The sequence below is a fragment of the Xenopus laevis genome, chromosome 3L, assembly GCF_017654675.1.
Source record: "Xenopus laevis strain J_2021 chromosome 3L, Xenopus_laevis_v10.1, whole genome shotgun sequence".
Classification (NCBI taxonomy): Eukaryota; Metazoa; Chordata; class Amphibia; order Anura; family Pipidae; genus Xenopus; species Xenopus laevis.
Window position 1 is genome coordinate 103,670,132 of NC_054375.1, and position 21,572 is coordinate 103,691,703.

The 21,572-nt window shown below is 38.5% G+C and overlaps 1 protein-coding gene across 2 annotated transcripts in view; it reads left to right on the forward strand.

The window, feature by feature from the left end:
• The window catches only part of thsd4.L (thrombospondin type 1 domain containing 4 L homeolog), a 353,548-nt gene that overhangs the window by 72,094 nt on the left and 259,882 nt on the right, over positions 1-21,572 (forward strand). For both annotated transcript variants that reach the window (XM_041586755.1, XM_041586754.1), the window contains one exon: positions 8,489-8,919. In XM_041586755.1, coding sequence (XP_041442689.1) covers positions 8,489-8,919 — 431 coding nt within the window. The remainder of the gene's footprint in view (positions 1-8,488; positions 8,920-21,572) is intronic.

Consider the following 21,572-nt stretch of genomic DNA (forward strand, 5'->3'; position numbering starts at 1 on the left):
AGTTAACCCCTGCTAATACAAACACCAAGAAGAAGAAAAAAAAGAAGGCAGCAAGATTTGACCAACAGTTAACCCCTGCTAATACAAACAATCAGAAGAAGAAAAAAAAACTAGAACTTGAACTCCTTCCAGAAATCTACAGAATAGATTACAGACAAGACACTGCACGTGCCCAAAATCGAAAAGAATCTTTTGGGGGCACTAAACAAGCAAACAGGGCAAAGGAACAGTCTGGAATAAAATCACCCAAAGCACTAAAACCAACAGCTATTGGAATGAAATCGGGGGCCAGAAACCTAAACCAACCAGCGTCACTGCAAACAACTTTTTTTGGGGCACTAAACAAGTAGCAAAGGGCAATGCAAATGAAAAACAGAATAAAACAACAAAATGTAATAAAAATCAGCTAAAGCAATAAAAACCAACAGCTATTGGAATGAAATCAGGGGCCAGAAACCTAGACCAACCAGCGTCACTGCAAAGGCAAACTTTTTTGGGGGCACTAAACAAGCAGCAAAGGGCAAAGCAGAATAAAACAACAAAATATAACAAAAAAAACTAGAACTTGAACTCCTTCCAGAAATCTACAGAATAGATTACAGACAAGACACTGCACGTGCCCAAAATCGAAAAGAACCTTTTGGGGGCACTAAACAAGCAAACAGGGCAAAGGAACAGTCTGGAATAAAATCACCCAAAGCACTAAAACCAACAGCTATTGGAATGAAATCGGGGGCCAGAAACCTAGACCAACCAGCGTCACTGCAAAGGCAAACTTTTTTGGGGGCACTAAACAAGCAGCAAAGGGCAAAGCAGAATAAAACAACAAAATATAATAAAAATCAGCTAAGACAATAAAAATAACAGCTATTGGAATGAAATTGGTGGTTAGAAACCTTGATCCACCAACGTCACTGTAAAGGCACCAAACAACAAATAAAAGTGAAAATGCAATATAATAGATATAAAACACAAAGCAACAATGAAAATGGTAAAAAACTGCAAAAATACAATAAAATAAAGCAGATAATTATAGAACAAGAGTAGAAATAAAGTTTTAGCAAAAAAAAAACCAACTACTAAAGAAAGCAAAGAAAGAAAGAAAAGAAAAGAAGTATAGGGGAAAGAAAAAGTGTAGAAGTGTGAGTGTGTGTGTGAGTGTGTGTGTGAGTGTGAGTGTGTGCTTGGCAAAGATGCCTGTAAGTGTGTGAGTGTACAAAAGTGTGCTAAATGATAAAGACAGAAGAAAAAAATATTCAAAAAAAAAAAAAACAAATTTAGAGAGATTAGAAGGAAACAAGTAAAATAAAAGGTGTAAGGGTGTTGTAGTTCAGCTCACTGAATCCAAGGCAGGCAATCAAGGCGACCAAACCAGCAGGAGAACCGCAGGAAGGCAGCAGGAGGGCTCCAACAGACACAAGTGCGCAGTAGGAGTGAAAGGGGAGGCGTCAGGAGGGCTGGATTTATTTGGGCAGCAGGAGCGCGTCACAGCCATGCGCCCTGCGTGCGCCCTGCGCTCCTATTGGTTCCAGCGACGATCGGTGGGGAGACCGGTGAGTATGACCGGTTTTGCTCGTTGCCTAGGGGGTTCTGCCGGCATCTAACGTGCGCTTGCGGTTTTAAATGCAACCGCTGCGCACTGGAACCCGGAAGTGCTGGAGATCGTAGAATCTACGATCTGTGGCACTTTGGTCCTTTGATCCACAGAACGTAGATTCTACGATCTGTGGCACTTAAAGGGTTAAATAAGTTATAAAATTGCTCTGGAAGGTCCCCATAGGCTAACATAGCACTTCAGCAGGTTTAAGTTGCGTCAGTAGTAATGAATTAATGAGCTGAGTCGGAGCTGGCATGCAAATTATATTTATTAATAAATAAAGACGTTTTATTAATCTGAATATAACCTGTCCAAGGAATCCATATTTATGACGTTGTGAAGAATTTCCATTGCCAGGGAACAGGAATTGGACACGTGATTGACTGGAATCAATTGGGAAAGCTCCACATGGGTGAGAGAATTGTATTGCAAGAAATAGTATCTTGGCTAGAACAGAACTGACTTGAACACATTGTCTCAAGAGTTAGAACCACTGGAATGTTGCTAACGGCTGCTTTTAACAAACCATATTACTAATTTTATTTTAAGCTGCAGTGCTTTCACTAGGTGTGCACTGATAGATCAGGGGCATGCTCTGGATACTTGTAAAGTAACCTAAAGTATGGGTAGTTTACCTTAAAATGTACTTTTAGTATCTGTAAACAACAGTTGAGTTTTATTTGTTATGGTTTTGTAAATATTTGCATCTTTTGTTCTTCAAGTTTCTGGCTTAGAACTTCCAGTGATTTATGGTTGCTAGGGCTTAATTTCTTTAGCAACAAGGTTCTAAACTAGTTGTACATGATTAAAAATAAGTATAGCAATAAAACTGAACCCTTATATTCAATCTGTTTTTGATTGCCGGGACAATGACCTCAACAAACAGATAGCAGTTCCACCTGTTTATGCCAATAATTAAAAAACTTTAGAGGAAAAATGCAAAAGCTAATTTAAAGGTACATTTAATCTTTACTGCTATATTTAATTTATTGTTCGTTCCCACAACAGGCCCTTTATATTTTACCCTATGTGTAGGATATGGTAGCCAAAATTAGGAGTAGAGTTAAAAATGGAAGCTGATTTGTAAGGTAATTCTTTCTGTAGCCCATTTGGTGTCTGTGTGATTAGACAGTACCTGCTTTATTAGGCTAGTCTGCTATTGCACTTAGTATGAAAAGGACCCAGAGCTCCTTAAACAGGATACACATTTTCTGGAACATGTAAGAACAATTAAGTGCAGACATACAAGGATCATAGAAAAAAGTGCTACAGCTCTGTGTGAAACAGTGACACTGGCATAAGAACTGTGTTGTGTTAACGTTTTGACAGAAAACTGGAAATAATTTTCTTGACTTTGGCACACTCACTTGAGACTTATTGAGAAAAGGACTATATGCAAAGACTTTATTATATGCTGAAAAGGGTGAAGCGATCACGTTCACATTTTGCAGAACCCCCGTAGATTGCTCTTAAGTCTGCTCACTCAAGTCAGAGCTCTGTGCCTACCATTGAATGTAGGGATTTCCATACAGTTCATGCAAAGCGTTTATTAGGAATGATAAAAGTGCTTTGCTTGGTATTTTATATATTTCAGTGTAGTAAGTACAGGAGATGCTTTTCTGTGAGAAAAGCAAATCTGGAAGGAACAAATATATTGAATAGCATGATCTAGAGAAGGGGTCCTCAACCACCGGGCCACTGCCCAAAACCGGACCAGTCCTGAAGTGGGCCGCTGAACAATGAACGCGGTGCGGTGAATTGGCGCGCCCAAATTGGACGCCGACCCCTCCCGACAACCCCCTGGTCCTTGGAAAAAAAAATTGGCTCTTTTTTGATCCCCGGGCCAAAAATGCTTGGGGACCCCTGGGCTAGAGTATATACAAGAGTTTTTCACAAAGTGCAACCATATGTCCTATCAACTGATTTGTTTAGCCCAATTACATTTTTATTTTAGGTCAAACCATTATTTGCTGTATTCAGATTCCCTACTGTTTAGCCCAGCCAATAAATGATGTGTGCTCATACTGCCACTGTTGCACTGCAATGGAAAGTCCTTTCTTGCTAGTGCAGTATGCTGACTTTGAGGCTGGTTCCCTGCCTTGCTTCTCAGTAATTTTCAAAGTTAGAGCTACTACACGATATATATACTACTTCTGCAGTTAAAATAACTCTGCCAACCATGTGCCTCCTGGTAAAGTGCCTCTCTAGTTAAGGAAGATTATAGTTCGACCAAGGGGATAATCCCCCCCAGCCCCTTCATGTGCTAGGCCACCCTCCATGGTGCATGTTGTGTGGGCAAGTGCATAATGAGTGCTTCTCCTGTTGCATGACGTCACATGTATGTATGACCATAACAAGTGAAATGATCGTCTGCACCAGGTGCTCCCTCCCAACCTCTGGGGCCAATTTTTTTTAAAAAAAAAACCTATAGTTTCCTCCTATTGGTCTGCACGTCTGGTGGGGGGGAACCCCTTTGGGGGTGACAGGTGCCCTTTAAAAGAGCTAATGACCCCCTGTTTTCCAGGCTTACTGAAAAGGAGAATTTTATTTGCAGGAGATTTAACTATCATGGAAATCTAATTTCATCACTTTACTTCTCCTACAAATTGATCTGAAGAAAAGAGGAGAGATCCAGTGTAAACTGAACAAGGTGTTCTATAATTTTTCAGTTTTGTACCGCTTGGTTATGAACACAGAGACAAAGCCTAAGGGCCAAGGCACACAGAGAGTTGGCTCTGCTGCTTTCAGCCTGCATTTTGTGCAGGCTGAGGGAATCAGATCCGCTTCCTTCGCCAGCTCTGTTTATCTTTAAAGTTCAGCTTCTGTGAAGGCAAGGTAGCGCAACGTAGGGAGGTAGGCCCTAAAATGTGAACACCTCTGCTTTATGTGCCTCACTCAAGCGGATGTTGTAATTGTCAGTTCAGATACACAGAGATGCGGAAAGGAGTAGATCCACTTTTGTCAAGCTGCAAAGAAATAACCTCAGCGCAAAGACTGAAATATAAGCAAGATTTTTGGTTGTACCGATCCATACATAATTGACTCTGGCAGAATACCCCTACATAAGCCTGCAATCAGAAGATTACCACTTCATAGCCCTGCCCTGCGGTGTCATGACCCCACCCTGCAACATCAGTGGTCCACCCCACAACGTTAGTGGTCTGTCCCCATGATGCCACCGGCACACCCCCATCCCTGCCTGGACGGCACAAACCTAAAAGGTGGCAACCTTACCTTATGGAACACATGAAGAAGCAAGCGTACAAGACATTGCAAGAAATAGTGTCTTGACTGGAACAGAACTGACTTGTTGCACACTGTTGCAAGAGTCAGAACCACTGGAATGTTGCTAACTGTTGCTTTTAATATATCATATTACTAATTAAATTTAAGCTGCTGTGTTTTCTGTGCACTGATAGATCAGGGCCATGCTCTCGATACGTGCAAAGTAACAGAAGGGACTGGTAGTTTACCTTAAAATTTACTTTTAGTATCTGTAGACAATAGTATTTTAAGACCATTTCCCCCATATGTAATAAAAGGTACTAATAGCAACCAATAGGATGTTTGCTTTTAAACAGGTGACCAGTAAATGCTACCTGCTGATTGGTTGCTATGGGTTACTGCTCCTGGGCAAACATAGTGTCTTTTGTTACATAACCCCTTTGTGTTTTATTTGTTATGGTTTTATAATTATTTGCATCTTTTGTTCTATAGGGTTCTGGCTTAGAACTTCCAGTGCTTTATTGTTGCTAGGGCCTAATTTCTCTAGCAACCAGGTCGCAGTTTGTACTGTTGTGCATGATTAAAAATAAGTATAACAATAAAACTGAACCCTTATATTCAATCTGTTTTGGTTGCCAGGGAGTGGATCCACTTCTCTCAGTCTGCAAAAAAATCCTGAGAGCAGTAGAGCCATATGTGTGCCCTCAGCCCAAAGAAATATAAGCAAGATTTTTGGTTGTACTAATCGATACATGCCTCATCCCCTGCATATGGGATTGTGGACTGGCCACTTCATATTTTGTTTTGAGGAGTCAATATATTAATGCTTTGAAAGCCACATTGGGTTCTAAGACTACTCCCCTGTTTGCTTTGCGGACTTCTTCCTCTGTGAAAACAATCAAATTGCTCTATCTTGCTCGAATGAACTGGAAAATTACAGAATATTCCAATTATACCTGACAAGGCCTCCAGGAGTAGACTTGGGTGGCCAATAATAATAATGGATCATCCATTTAAAGTCAGCATTATACTTTTTTTTTTCATTCCACAGATGCCCAGTAATTTATATTTAATACCTGATATGTACTGTAAAGACAGTCTTTCATTTTACGCAGGATTAATCTACATTTTATGGAGAAAAGCTTGTAACGTCAACTCTTTTTCCTGATAGTTGCATTAAGTTTTGGCTTCAATTCCAGACATTTGTCGAGCCACCACCCAAAGATAGATTATTTAATTGGGCTCTAAAAATAGGAGTTGCAAAGCATCAGCCATATATTTTTTGTGTGTGAGCCTTTCCTTATATCATCGTAGGCTCTGCACACGAGATTAGGCTCAGCAGAGCTAACACGCATTGGCTGACTCCAGATGTGTGGGAATTGGGAGATGTTCAAAAATGAGAGAGAGAGCAAAAGAAAGAACTTTAAAGTGAAATGGCGCAATGCCCGAGCTGACCCACCCCAATGAAAAATGTTTCATTTTCATCACAATCCAACTATTCAATCATATGGCTTCAGACTTGGGTGTCTCTTTGGAATATTTCATAGTTTGCACTGCAAATACTGAAAAAAACCCTGTAAGAGCTCTGGGGCCAAGACAGCTCTATTAGTTACTGGATATTTACATGAGCTTTATTCGCTCATGTCTGTTTTAGACCTTAGAAAAAAGGAAATGCTGCAATCTGAGAAAACTGGCAGGAACCAACATTTATCTAGAAAATTTCTGTATCCTCTGAGCAGGCAGTTTAACATACTGTTTCTATTATACTTATTGTGCATTTCTGTCTCAAACTTGCCGCAGTCCTCCATGAAAGAATGGAATTTGATTTACTCATAATACCATATACCATAAATCAAAATGTAACTGAAATATTGGTGAAGCAAGTTTAGATCTGGGTACAAAAACAGAAACGTAAAGCTGTGCACCTCCCAGGCAACCAGGCAAGGGGTTAATGTTATCTTATCTGTTTTCACTAGAAGGAATACATATTATTTGTTGTTCATAGGAAAAAAGACAAGATGCAGCAAATGCTTCTTGCTCCGTCTTTGCAATCTGAACTGTGAAAACATAAGAAAACGACATACAGACAGAATATACCGCTTATATTAATTGAAGAAAAAAATGCCAGTAAACAAACTAGGTGTGCCAAGCAGGCAACTCCTCTCTAAAATAAAAAAAGGTACCTTTCCGATTAAAGGGAAGCTTCTTTTTTCTTTTCATCTTTCCATTACTCATCCATTCAAAAGCTCTCAGTGGGATTAAACACAGTACTTTCTGGTCATTACTATTCCATGCATTGCTAGATGTGACTTGCAGCAGAAGCCAGTTTTTGTAGGAATTGTTCAGTATAAAAACATGTTGCTTATCTGAGCTGAATGCTGAGGATCAATTGCAAACTCACTGAACAGTTATGTCCCATGTGCCCTACCTTAAAGTCGCTGACTAACTCAAAGATAGAGAGCTGCAAAGCAGGAAGTAGTGTTCTGGCTATTATGTTAGACATCCAGTCACTCCAGCCTTTATAGATTACATTTTTGGCTAACTATATTAGAAAAAAAATTATTTTGCACATACTAATATATTTATCCAGTTTTTATTTATATACTGAACTGTTCCTTTAAAGGAGAAGGAAAGCTATGGAGGCATTTTATTCCCAACAGATTAGCTGCAATAGTGCAAGCTAGAATGCTATATTTAGTTTGAATGTTTTACCATACCTGAGTAAAAAGCTCTAGAAGTTCTCTGTTTGTTTAGGATAGGAGCTGCAGCATTAGCTTCATGTGACATCACTTCCTACCTGAGTCCCTGCTCACTTATAGCTCTGGGCTCAGATTACAGAGAAGGGGAGAGAGGAGCAAACTGAGCATGTTCTTGGCCGGGGCAAGGAGAAGGCAGGAAGTCTAATACAGAAGCCCATGTGTACACAATAGAAGGAAAGAAATGCAGTGTTTCTTTTGCTGGAGGACTCAGAGCAGCATTACTTTGAGGGTTTACTGGTATATTAAGGTGGACCTTTCTGATAAGGCTTACTTAGTTTAAACTTTTCCTTTAAACTTGGAAGACGCATGCAATATTCATAGATATAGCAACCAAGCACTCACAATATTTGGAGAAGGAAGACTCACAACACAATTGTATAACATAAAAAGGGAGGGGCCACCTTACATTCTCTTGTTAAATAAAAGCTTGGATGGCTACCTTACCTGCTTTCTTTTTTTAAGCATGATGTAAATATTAAACTCTCTTTTAAAATGGGAATGGTGTTCATATGGGTCATGATCTACATGACGATATCACTATTCCAGAACCAGGGCAAGACAGAAGCCAGGGTTATAACAGAAAAAAACAAGAAGGCGTGACATGTAAATGTACTAAATGTACTAATGAAGGATATAATCATATAATGATAATCTAGCCTTAAAGAACCACAAAAAGGGAATCAAAATAATATGCACTTAAGAATAAAAAAGTTCTCTAGAAAGTACAAGTGTTCCTTACAAATTACATTTATAGCAACAGATCATTTACTCCAGATTTTGAGCCAAGTGAATTGGTTGCTTCTATCTGAAATGAGCCCAGTATAATCCTGATGTATATTTTGTAATGTATTGTATTTTAAATATGTAAAGGATGATTCTGTACCAATTTGTGCCTATGTATTTACAGGTTCCACAGAGGATAGAGCAGCAAAGTGACACGGCAGGAAATATTACTACAGTTCCGTCTGGCACCTGGGGAACTTGGGGTCCTTGGTCAGCTTGCTCTAGAAGCTGCAATGGTGGGGTTATGGAACAAACCCGACCGTGCCTTCCAGCCCATTACCAGGAGAGGAGCTACCAGGCTCCCAGCCAGCAGTACTCAGCTGGAGAAAGAGCTCACAGCAACCAGAATAATCTCAATCATGACACTGTAATCAGTCCCTATTCTGGACATGTTGTGTCAGCCATACGGACATCTGTACCCCTACACAGAAGAGGGGACAATCCAAGATTCAACATTCCGTCTTCAGGACATTTAAGTCAAAATCACCATAATAGAGGAATACTCAGGGGAGGCAGACAGTCACTACCAGGGCAGATTTCCAGGCATGAAAAAAGGTACATCATTTGATTTATCTATGGGCACTGAGCTGTTTTTCTTTATGCATGGGCTTACAGTAACATTTACTGGATCCTGTTAGGATCATGATGCTATGCAAAATGGGTGAAAAAATCAAATGAGATTGAATGCTATTAAAAAAATCTTTGAAAAACTTGAATCTGGCTCCCAGCCTTCACTTGGTGAGTCTGCCGAGGTTCCTTTTAAAATGTATAAAGAGCTCAGATTTTTTGGGCTTAATTTTGGCAGCTTGGAGTATCTACAATTTTCATTTTGGAAGTGTGAAGTCTTGCTTTATCCTACTTCTAGGCTGAGTGCCTGAGTTTGCTGCTGAATGAGAGAGTACCGTAATTAAAAAAATATGATGTTTAAATTGTGGCTAAACTTGTCTGCACAATGTTAAGAGGATACTATAGTGTGCATGTGCCTGTGTATGTTCTGGATCTGCATCAAGGCTTCTAAGATACTGGTGAGTTGCAGTTCCAACTGTTCTTCACAGCATTGTTGGGGATAGTGTCTCTTAATCGATTATAACTCATCTGGCAATTTTGACCACTATTTGCCATGGAAGGGTATTTGAGGGAGAAGTTCAGCTTAAACACAAATGAACACAGGACACATCTTACTTTCCCTTCTTGATTTTCATTGAATTTTTACATGCATTTGCTGAATATTTTTGTTTCTACAGATACCCATAAAATCAAACTTCCATTGGGTTATTCCCTTACCTGGTTATCATTTCTATCACTTTCAGTTCACTTATAAAGTTGAATAAAATATCAGTTAGTCATAAAGCAAGACGGAACAGTTCAGTCTTGAAAAGATAGACATCATGTATGTCAGCACACTTTTTTCTTTTTTGTAAACAAAAAATGTAATATTTAATTAAACAGGTATTTATTTGTTCCTGACCCTGCCATCATGCCCAGCCATCATTAATTTCACAGATGTAACCAGAGGGAGCAGGAGCAAGTATATAAATAAAAGGTGACAGGTGACCAGTGGGACAATTCCAGAAGGTTGCAGGGTACTGATATAGCAGGTGGAATGGACTGTAGGCAGATAGGTCTAGCGTTGCCACCTGTCTGGTTTTCACCTGGACAGCCCGGTTTTTGGAAGTGCCATCCAACCCCACCCATTAACACCACCTCCAATGCCACCCGCCCTGGCCCTGAAGTCTCCCGCCCCCTGCCCAGAGTTGATCTAACCAAAAGGTGGAAACCCTAGTCAGGCCCACCACCTGTCCACTAAAGGAGTGTTGCTACTTAAGAACAAATTGTTTTTCAGCTGATTTTATGTCATAATAAGTGACCTATTAAAGAATCATACCAAACTGGCATATATATTCTTATCCGTAAATACTGACCTTTTACCTTGAGACCTTAGTTTGTAATTTCCTTTAGTGATCATCTGACCGGAAATAATGCAGGTTCTAACTGTAATAGGAAAAAGGAACAGGGAAAAAGACTGGGCTCTGTCCATTCATTGGCTAATGCAACCTAGCCAAAAAAGCTATCTAAAAAGGTGCATAGTTTCCCTTTAAGTAAGCCTTAAATCATGAATTCACTTTTTTCTTACAGCCAGATTTTTGTGTTGGATAACTTATTCATATTAGAACATTTGTGGATAAAATTACAAGTTCATGTTTGCGTTTATTTAACATCATTCTTAGAATTTTTGTTTTGTCAGGGAATATCATCATTCGTGAGTTTCTAGAAATAGATAAGACTTAAGTTCACATAGAGTTCAGTCTTTTTTAGTAAACCTAGATTCGTTCTATAAAGAACCATTCCTACTCTCAATTTATCACTTGTGCATTGCAATTGGCGGTGGTATAACATGCCTTCACCGGGATCCCTGCATAAATGGTTTGGGGGTTCAAAGTCACTTGCATCCTAAGCCGCTAAGCGCTAGAGCTCTACAAAGAATATGAAACAAAGCTGCAAAGTGTAGACTTTTTAAGATGAGAAGAATTACAGACTTTTATTCATAGTTTCCACTATCTAGGGCTCAAAATCACAATTATTAATAGTTGAGCAAAATACATGGTTTTGTAGTTTTTTAAGCCATAATAAACAACATCATTTTATATTCTACAATATAATAAAAACAGGAAAAACAGAAAATACCATATTTTAACCCCTATTTTAGACTCAGGGATAGTTCTATCTTTAGGTTTATTATGGGTTAGACATATTGTCATAGTCTTCAAAGCAGCAAGGAATTATTGATGCTGAAATATGGAGACTTTTACTGGAGCAGTAACCGAGTAAGTTGAGGGCTCAGTTGAAGTTTTTTATTGGTTGTAAGGGACAGTGAAACGCAGTGAATGTGTGATAATTGGTGCTTTGCTCTGGGTCCATATTTGTGTTTGTGAACACTTAAGTACCATCTTTTTTACTTTTAATTGTTTTGCTTTAAGAAACCAAAGTTCGGTATCTGGAGTTTCTAAAATTTCTATATTACCTTACCAGCTCTTAATAGCCAATCTGTATCTCACAGTAAGAACCATTTGGAATTATTTGCAGACCAGTCCTTAGGAGACTGTCATGGTATAATATCAAACACACTATTACCTTTCCCAGCACAATCACTGCATAACATACCTCTCTTTATAAGGTCAGCGTGAACTTGTGTTGTTAGACATCTCAAGATTAGTTACCTTTATCATTGGAGTGGTCTTGCCAACAAATAGTTTCCATGTTGTAAAAAAAGTGTTCACAGCTGTTTACACCATTTTGCTTTTCTTTTGGATTGAAACCGATTTTTTATGAGATACCTTTGAAGTTGAAACCTCAGAAAATCACAGGTTGTTATGTTGGAAACATAGTGTGCACTACAAGTAACAGTTTTGATTTTTGTTTGTTTTTCCCTCACTCCTCTGGAGAACTGGGATCGGAACCTCCAGAGAACAGGGCTTAAATCTTTTGTCATACTGGGAGCAGTTAAAACCAGCTTCATTGTTTCCTCTGGGGCACTTACGGTGGCCATATACGCACGGATATTATTGTGCAAAACCGTTTCCTACAATATTCGCTGCATGTATGGTAGGAGATAAAGGGGGCCAATATCGGCAAAAGCCATGGATATCGTCATCTTGTCTATTGAACATGGCGGAACATTTTTAGTATGTTATAGACTGGCTAATTCTAAGCAATTTTTCAATTGTCCTTCATTTTTTCATAGTTTTTGAATTATTTCCCTATTTCTTCTGTCTCTTTCCAGCTTTCAAATGGGGGTCACTGACCCCTTTTAAAACAAATGCTCTCTAAGGCTACACATTTATTATTATTGCTACTTTTTATTACTCATCTTTCTATTCAGCCCTCTCCTATTCATAGTCCAGTCTCTTATTCAAATCAGTGCATGGTTGCTAGGGTAATTTGGACCCTAGCATCCAGATTGCTGAAATTGCAAACCAGAGAGCTGCTGAATAAAAAGCTAAAAAACTCAACACCACAAATAATAAAAAATGAAAACCAACTGCAAATTTTCTCAGATTATCAGTTTTACTTTTACTAAAAGTTAACATAAAGATGAACAACCCCTTTAAAGGCACCCAAATGTCTAGTGTACCAAAAGTATAAAATTGTTCAACGTGGTTTAATTTATTACAGGTGCAATGAGCCCAAGATATGCCCCCATAAAAGGCAAAAATACTAAGGACAATCTAAATAGAGAGTGCTTGTACACGGAATAATCAATATAGAAAATCTGGTATAGTTACCCTTATGGATGTATCCTTATAGGTATCTTAAACCCCTGTTTCCATCCAAAGCAAAATCCAGTAATGCAAACAAGTATAGGGTAAGAATACCAACAGGCGCAATAACTGCTGCACATGTGCCTTTATTCACTGTCACACGACATGTTTCGAGCTTATTTGCTCTTTTTCAAGTGTATCCTTGAAAAAGAGCTCCTAACCTTGAAACATGTTGTGTGACGGTGAATAAAGGCACATGTGCAGCAGTTATTGCGCCTGTTGGTATTCTTACCCCATACTTGTTTGCATTGTTGTACACGGAATACACAAACCAGGTGGTATTGCAAAAAAATGTATTTACATGATCATGAGCAGTCTATGGATGCAATTAACCAGGGTATTTATAGCGTGCACAACAGTATATATGTTAGAATTCCACTTGAGAAAGACTAACAGCCGAAACGTCGGGGTAATTCTCATTCTGTGGCAATGGTATCCGCTTCCATTCTGCTGAGTATCTGTATTTGACTTAACTTGTGTGGTATGTATACATGTATTGCACACTTTGTGGACAGTTTTATCTTATTGTGCACATATGACCAAATTCTGTGATTGCTTATGATCATGTAAGTACATTTTTTTGCCATACCACCTGGTCTGTTTATTAAGTGTGCAAGCCCTCTCTATTTAGATTGTACCTGTTCATTTAAAGACACACACAAACCATTGGGAAAAAAACCCTACAGTCCTCATTATTATATGCTCCTTGGGTTCAGAGTCTGATTTGAAGATTTTGTGGCCTAAATTACTGGGAAAAAGCATATCTATATGGTACAATAGCTATGAAGAAGTCACTGCCATGATTGGAAGAAATTAGGCAACATGGAACCTTTTTTTTTCTAAGAACAACAGTTGTAGCATAGTTAAAAACAATCACCTCTAACAATATATAACAATGTGTATGCAATTGTAGAGCTAAATATACCTAAACTGCAATGAAATTTTACTTTCCCAGTGTATTTTGGCTAAATTTTTTCGTTTTTCCAAGTTCTTTTTTGGTTTTGTGAACTTTTATGCAAAGTGAAACCCCGCAGGTTTCCTCATCACTTTTCATAATAAAAACATGACTAGGAATGTAAAACAAACGCAATCCTTAGGGATTCATCCTCAGGTAGAACAGTATGTTTTTGATTTGTGGATCATTTGTGTTTATTTATTGCAAAGCCTTCCCTGTTAACCACCTGTCCAAGTAATATACAGACATACTATCAAGATCACATGGAACAAAGGATCCAAATGGTATATTTTTGTAGAACATACTGCATGAACTAGTAAAACATACCTTTGTTCTTCGTATAGCCCTTAACTGCTTACATTGCTTAAATACAGCATAAAATAACTGAACATGCTTGGTTTGACTTTATTTATTCATTCTGGAGATCACATAAAATCTGTTTATCATCATGATTTGTAGAATAGATTGTCATGGGCCTGTTGATAGAGGCTCTTCTTTTTATACTCTGCATGTCTGTAAACCTTACAATTATAAACAGTGGGGAACATTTTGTATGGGTGCACCCATCTGGAAAATATAATTCAAAGCAATTGCCTGTGTTATCATAAAGCCTTGAAATGTTCTTTTTTTTTTTTTGCTAGGCTCATACCGCAGCATAAATTAAGATGCCTTTGTTCTGAACATAATCTGTGGATCAAGTATAATATGAAGTCAGTAATGTTTTGAACTGCTGTGCTGGCCAAAATACAAGATCATGTTCATTTCAAAATTACATGAGTTTTATGATGTATTTGATAAAATGTTATATCAAACTGTACACCAAAAGTATATACCAAAGTTTGCAACGCATAGCAATCAGTTAAAATGTTAGCTTTGAATGGTAACCATTGCATGCTACGTTTGGATAGGTTGCTATGGTTTATTAAACAAAGTACAAACCTATTAACATTTGTTGCTGCCTGATTTTAAGTGGGAGTTTTTCACTTTATTTTACTTACAGATATTCACTTTAGCATTTCGGAACAGGTTACCCGCCCCCCCCCCCCCAATAAAAAAACTTTCTGGGAACAAGGTAGCAGGATTTCCTCCCTATAAAGCTGCACTTCATGGACCATAAACTGTGTATATATTAATGCTCAAATTAGTTTGGCTTTGTGTCTTTTATGTTTTGTGTATAGCGTTCCATCTATCATTTTGACTCTTTTATCTGCTGTCGCAGGTAGCAGACTTATAAAAGAATTGCAAGAAATTATAATGCCTGGAGCATCATTTATAGACAGTGCTATGTTGTGTATTTGTAGCATGATCTAAAACTAGTACTAATAATCCACTTTATTATACAAGAACTTTTATTTTGCTCCACATTTCTGCAGACACTGAGAGGTTTTTGGCCAGGATATGATGTCCCAGTGAGACCAAGACATGGTTTTGCCATATCCTGACTGGGTGACTTGAACTGTTTTTTCAAAGCTCAAATATTGTTCTGTAGACTTAGGGGTTGATCCTCTAACATGCATGCTAAAATGCCACACGGCAGTGGCCCATAGAAAACAATCAGACCCTTACTTTTATGTTTCAGTGTTTTTTTGTTGAAAAGTTTCAAGATTAAAAGCACATAAAGATACATATATCCACCATGATAATGGATAAGATCATATTTGACCTCACATGTTTCAATGATGTGGTACATTCTGAAATATCAGTGGGGCTATTAGGATAGAAGAGACAAAAAAAAAGAAATGGAGTAAAAAGGAGAGGGGGAACAATGAAGAGTAGAGACGGAAAATCAGAATTAAGACAAGCAGCCACGCCAAATATATGACAGTATACTATATATTAAAAGAAAATAGAGAACAACCCAGTCATAAAACTTTCAATCAGAAAGGTATTTTTTTCTGTTCTAGTAGACTTTCCAAAACTAATTGCTGACTGCTTCAGGCATATCTTTTGGTTTTCCATTTGAAGATCACTCGATGTGAAAAGGATTTCTTTTTGTTATGAGCACAGTTTGCCCAATCACATTTTCTCCCCATCTGTCAGTTGGTAGTGTACAACCTTTGTTTTTAATCATGCCACCAATGTCTCTGTATCCTTTGCCTTTTATCAAGCAAGATTAGCAGTGCTTTTCATTACGGGCAGAAAAATCAGTGAAGTATTTTTTAAGTGGTGCAAAAACTATTTGTTCCCATGGCTTTCCTTATTTGCCAGGTACTGGGTATGGTTGTAGCATATGCACACCTGTATTATACACTTTTGTAGCGGTCAATAGGGTTAACAGTCCCTATGGATGGAAATCTCCTACATGTGCTATTGGCCCAGTTGCTAGGTAGAAGCCACTGTATCTAAGTTATGTTACATAGCTTTGTTATTGACCTATGGAGTTAGTGACCACTTCTTTTCACACTTTTCACTTTTCAGTGATTGGAAAGGTGTGTTTTTTCCTCTATGACCTCCATATTCTGAGCCAGGTGGATATCTCTGGGGAGCCTGGGGTCAACAAGGCCCAGTAGACTAACCCTGGGGCCTGGGGTCAACTAACCCTTCTAGAGAAGTCAGGAACAGGGACCCCATGGACGAAGCTTAGTTAAAAGGACTAGCTTTGTCTGTAGTATTTTCAAGGAATGTAAGATAGTTGACCAAGGCTAGAAAAAGCAGACTTGTAGGATTGTAACTGGAGGTAGATCTCCTTAGATATTACGGCTCTAATGTGAAGGCACCACAGTGCTGAAGGGATTTAGGCTTAGCAAATTGCTTCCTGAACAGATTCCACTGTAGAGAATCCAGACCACTAACTGGTAGTCTTAAAGGGGTGTTCTTAGAGCTCATGGACTCCCTCAAGGACAATAGCATCTCTATAGTGATATTACAGAACCCTGTGCTACCTAAGGCTGTATCTAACAGCTATAATACTACCTCATTGATCTGTGAGTATTAATTTTGTGGTCTGGTTTCAATATAACCCCCTAGTGATGGTAGAACATGGTTCACACTGGACTCGCATTCTTTCAAGAACCTCTGGTTGTCCTATTTTTGTTTCTACGCTACAGCAGAGAGGTGTAGTTGCAGCATACTCTCATTGTTCCTCTAACACTTAGCGAGTGCTCCTTTGGGTATGAGAGTCCAGTTTGAACACTTGGTGGAAAGCACTTTTATGTCAAGATAGGGTTAGACTTTCATTGCAAATTTCCTTTAGTGCCAATGATTCAGCCACGATGCACTCATCCATCACCTTTTTGCCATAAGAAATGGAACAGTCTATGAAAAAATGTAATGTTCCCTATTACGTTTTTAAGGACTTTTCAGATTGACATTATAAGAATTATTCAGCCACTTGATATGGAGAACTGTAAATAACTATTGTTCAGTGATTCTGTCTCCAACCAGGCCATATCTCTCATACTGTTTGTCAGACAGATATGTTATGCCAGAAGCACTTATTTCCCTTTTTCATAAATCCAATTTTTAGTCCTCAGGAGCCCTAGTTAGGCCACTATTTTTAAGGCACTTAAATGTATTTTTGCAGTACATCTAAAATAAGAAGTATTAAGAAAATACTTCTATGCATCACCCATCAACCATAAGCTGCTTCCTGACTTTTATTGGTTTAAATTGAACTCAAATTAGTGTGGTTGGTAAAATAATTCAGCCTACCTTCCCTCTTCTCTGTGCATGCGAGATTTCTTTTCTCTCATTTTATTGGCATTTCATTAAGTAATGGAACACGAGAGATTTTTTTGGCAAAATGACCAGGGCAGTAGCAACCTTAAAATCTGTTTGCCTGTGTTCTATCGAACATGTTTAGCATTCTTCACTGAATTACTGTTTGTTTTATGACTTATCAGAGAAATTTAAGCATGTAACATAAGGTGTTCTGAGCAAAGTTCATAATCCAGGGGAAAATCAAAATAGAAATTTTCATTTAGCTCCTGGGTTTGGTTTTCAGGTCTGTGGCAGTAATTACTATTTGGAATGTCTATTTGTTTATGCCTGAATTATTCTTTACAGGTATTTGCACCCTGAAGCTTGAATTTCATGCTTTAGCTTTTTTTTCACAGTTGTCTGTCACAATTAATTGCATTCCCTCCAGCATAAGTCAATGATCAATTATGTATATATTTCACATAACATGGGCTGAGTTTATCTTATGGATTTATATACAGTAGATCTGTGTAAAGTTTTGGAACCATTGATCATTGGCGATCTTGTGCTTTTTTTGATTGGGAATCATTGGCAACATATTAATTGAAAAAAATAGGAACACAAGTGGGTAAGGCTGTGGAATTGGGGGTATTGTGGTGGTAGATTTTCTTAATTCCTTGTATCTTTTCTTGGATACCCAAAATAACCTGTGATTTGCCAATCTTCAGCGTTTCTTACAAAGGAACGTTTTGCCATTGCCAACCAGAAGAATAGATTGCATACTGGACAAACCAATACTACTGAGCCGGAATTACTGAATAGATCCCTTCCCCTTCCATAATGAATGTAGTGTCTAAAATCTGGATCAAAAATGCTTCTTGACAAACTTATAATTGGTATTAAGTTTGCAGACTATGTAAGATTGTCACCAGATGCAGAGAAACTTGTGTCCAGCAGTAGCCATTTTTACCTAACTGTGTGCTATAGATCTAACATGGAACTGCAGGTATAGGACCCATTATTTGGAATGCTTGGGACCTGGGGTTTTTTCGCGATAAGGGACATTTCCGTAATTTGAAAAACTATACTTTAAAGTGATACTGACAGTAAAAAAATTATTTTCAAAATATTAATCTACATTAAAAGTTACCTATAGGTCATGTTGATCATTTTTCGTTGATAGTTCTGCTTTTGTAAGTAATTGTCTCTTGAAGTTCCTAAACCTGACTGTTATGCCAACCTGACTGTCCCATCTCAGCATCAGATTCTAATGCTAACAGACTCCTGCTGCACAAATATGGCAGCCCCCTCATAGAGGAACAGGGTAGTAAGAAAGGTAACGTAAAAGCATCAGGCAAATACCTTTATGGGAAATTTATAAATAGCATTCATAAACTATGTTACGATAGATATAAAAAAAGGTTATTTTCTCTTCATACCTTCCACATAGCTCCTTTTCTGTTTATAGTCCAATCACAAAAAGTCAAAATGGGGAATTGCCTATCAGGCCAGTGGGCATGACTTTGTCTTTGGGCATTGTCCGATAACAGAACCAAATGGTATCTTTAATAGCAGAAAAACTAGTATTGTTGTCTTTTATGCATCAGCATTATTTATATAACCTGGCAGGGGCAAAGCAAGAGACATAGTTGGAGCATAACAGGTGTGGAAGACTTAATGGGCTTGACCAACAATCAAAATAGAAGCTCTGCTCGCACACCCTAGCCTACATAATGATTGCCCAGTGCACGGTGATGGAGGGATGGTCACCCTCCTAGTGGGAGTAGTAAATGGAATCACTGGCACTCGAAAGGTAGGTGCAAGCAGGGCCAGGCCCTTGCGTATTTATTAGCAGAAAAAGCAACGTTTCGGGGTCAGACCCCTTTATCAAGCATAGTCATAGACATAGTTGGAGCATAACAGGTGTGGAAGACTTGCATAATGGGCTTGACCAACAATAACCTGAATTTGTTTCCCAAGTTTTTGAAACCTCCCAGGTAAGCTGACCCCATCATCCTGGTCTAGTGGCACCCTTTAGATCAGCATTTCTTAGCATTTTTCTCTTGGGGTCTGTGATAACACAATTTTTAATCTGCGAGGAAAATGTAAACTATTGTGTTATTGTTTAGCTGTCTCCCAGTACTGTTCAGCTAAATGGTAACTGTAGTTTGTGGGTCAATATTATGTTGGCTTTGATGTCTCCCAATACTATTGCACCAAATGGGATTTCCACTGATAGCCTTTGGTCTATCTTTTTAAAGTTAAGTGTAGCCAGTCCACATTTCAATGTATTTGACCCCCACTGAGAGCAAACTAACCCAGGGCCCTCTGTTATACAATACACATAGTTGGCCCTAGATTCCCTTGTGGGAGCTGTGCACTGTCTGGAACCAATATTTCCTACTAAACTGAGCATGCTCACCCAATGACACCCCATTGTCCCAGCAGGGCTGGTTTGGTCTGTGTAATGATCCACCCAGAATGTAATGTAATTGGCCCCTCTGGAAGCTGCCTTTGTGGTTGACAAAATCAAACCCTATTCTGTATTTACAACAGGGGCTTTTTCCTTTCTGGCTTACAAAGTTGTCTACCAAGAATTATAAATGATTAGTCTTTTAATATAAATGAAAGTTTGCAGAGACTGCCCAGCTTTAAACTATCATAGCTGAACCCACATGTTCCAGTGACCAGCAGTAGCAGTGCCTATGCCCACATCCTCTCACGGCTTTGTGCTGCTACAGGGCCCATATTATTTTTGGAAATCAATCTGGTTATTCCAAACAACAAAGTTTCAAGTACTATTATTACTATAATTGTTACTTCTATTGTTAATTGTTGGAAGGGCTTTTACTGTTTTTATGAGGATCATGGACACCCACCTTAAACAGGGAAGTAGATTTGGACGCTGACCCACAGGCTAAGAATCCCTGCTCTTGATTCAAGTCCTTGTGCAACCAAATTTTGTATTACTTCTAATAACACTATCTTCTTTTTTTAAAAAAGAGTTCTGGTGTTCTGGGTATTGAACACAGTCATCAATGATTCCTTGTCTTAAAAAGAAAAACTATAGTTGCAGCTGTGACTGAATTTAAAGCACCGTAGGTCTCTTGCATTGGCGGATCCTTTAATTAACTGTTATAAGTATAGCCAGAACAGACTGTACAACGTTTGGTAAAAGAAGCATTTTCCAAAAATAAAAAAAAGGTGAAACGGAAACTTCAAAAGACTTAACATACTTTTTCTATTCCAACTATATTTGTGTTTCAACTTGGCAAAATGTTTAGTTTCAGATTTTGCCAAGACAAATTCCAGCAGGTGTTTTTTTGAGATTAGTATAAAGCCACACTCGTTTTTTGTTTTTTTTAAATCCACCACCCTCAATTATTCTGTATTGAAAACCACTTTGTTTTCTTGTTCCCAATCCCAGCCTGTGGTAGATGTAATGAAATAACTGCCCCTCTATTGAAATTGCTTAACGTCATGCTTCATGCAAGTTTATTATTAAAGTTGTACAGTATGGTTTGCTACTTTCTTCTGTATACACTTACTGGCAAAAAGGCCCTGGCTGTAATAACCGATGCTGTGAGCCAAGCTGCTTGCTAGCACACTTGAAGCAGAGTTATGATAGTTGTAATAATGTTAGAAGTACACACTGTTGTATTTCTTGGCGCAGACTGGTGTTTCCCTGTTGGGAGAAATGTCTCTGGTTTTGACCTCATACTTTATCCTCTCGGGAACAATAATAATGCTTTGTGATGTGGTTCCATAGTTATTATCATGGGTTGTCTCTCAGAGCTGGTTTTACAACAAGGTAGAGAGAGTTGTTTGAGAGAGGGGGCCCATGGCTAGAAAATGTTAAATGGTAAAAGTGCAAATGAGATATATGTAAACACTTGTTTGCAATACTTAATATTCTTGTCAGGGATGTTTTAACTTGTGCCTTCCAGCTGTTTTGGAGATACTTGGAGTAACATGTTGGACATGCCTGATTTAAATATTATATTTCTAAAATTGGGGCTCCAAGTTTCTGTCATGACGACACCATTTAAATGGTGTTTTAATGTTTTGAGCAAATGTGAGTCTGTGTATTAATAGTTCCTAATTTGCAACTCTATTCAATTTATCAGTGGGACAACATCATTCTGAGCAAGTGCCCACTAACAGGATTACTGTGGATGAGTATGGAGAGGTCAAACTCCCAAAAAAACAACCAAATTGTGGTGTCAGGTGCTGGAGAGCCCACGTCTGCCTCAGGGCCATACCTTTGTATCAAAACGAATGACCAGCAGCACACT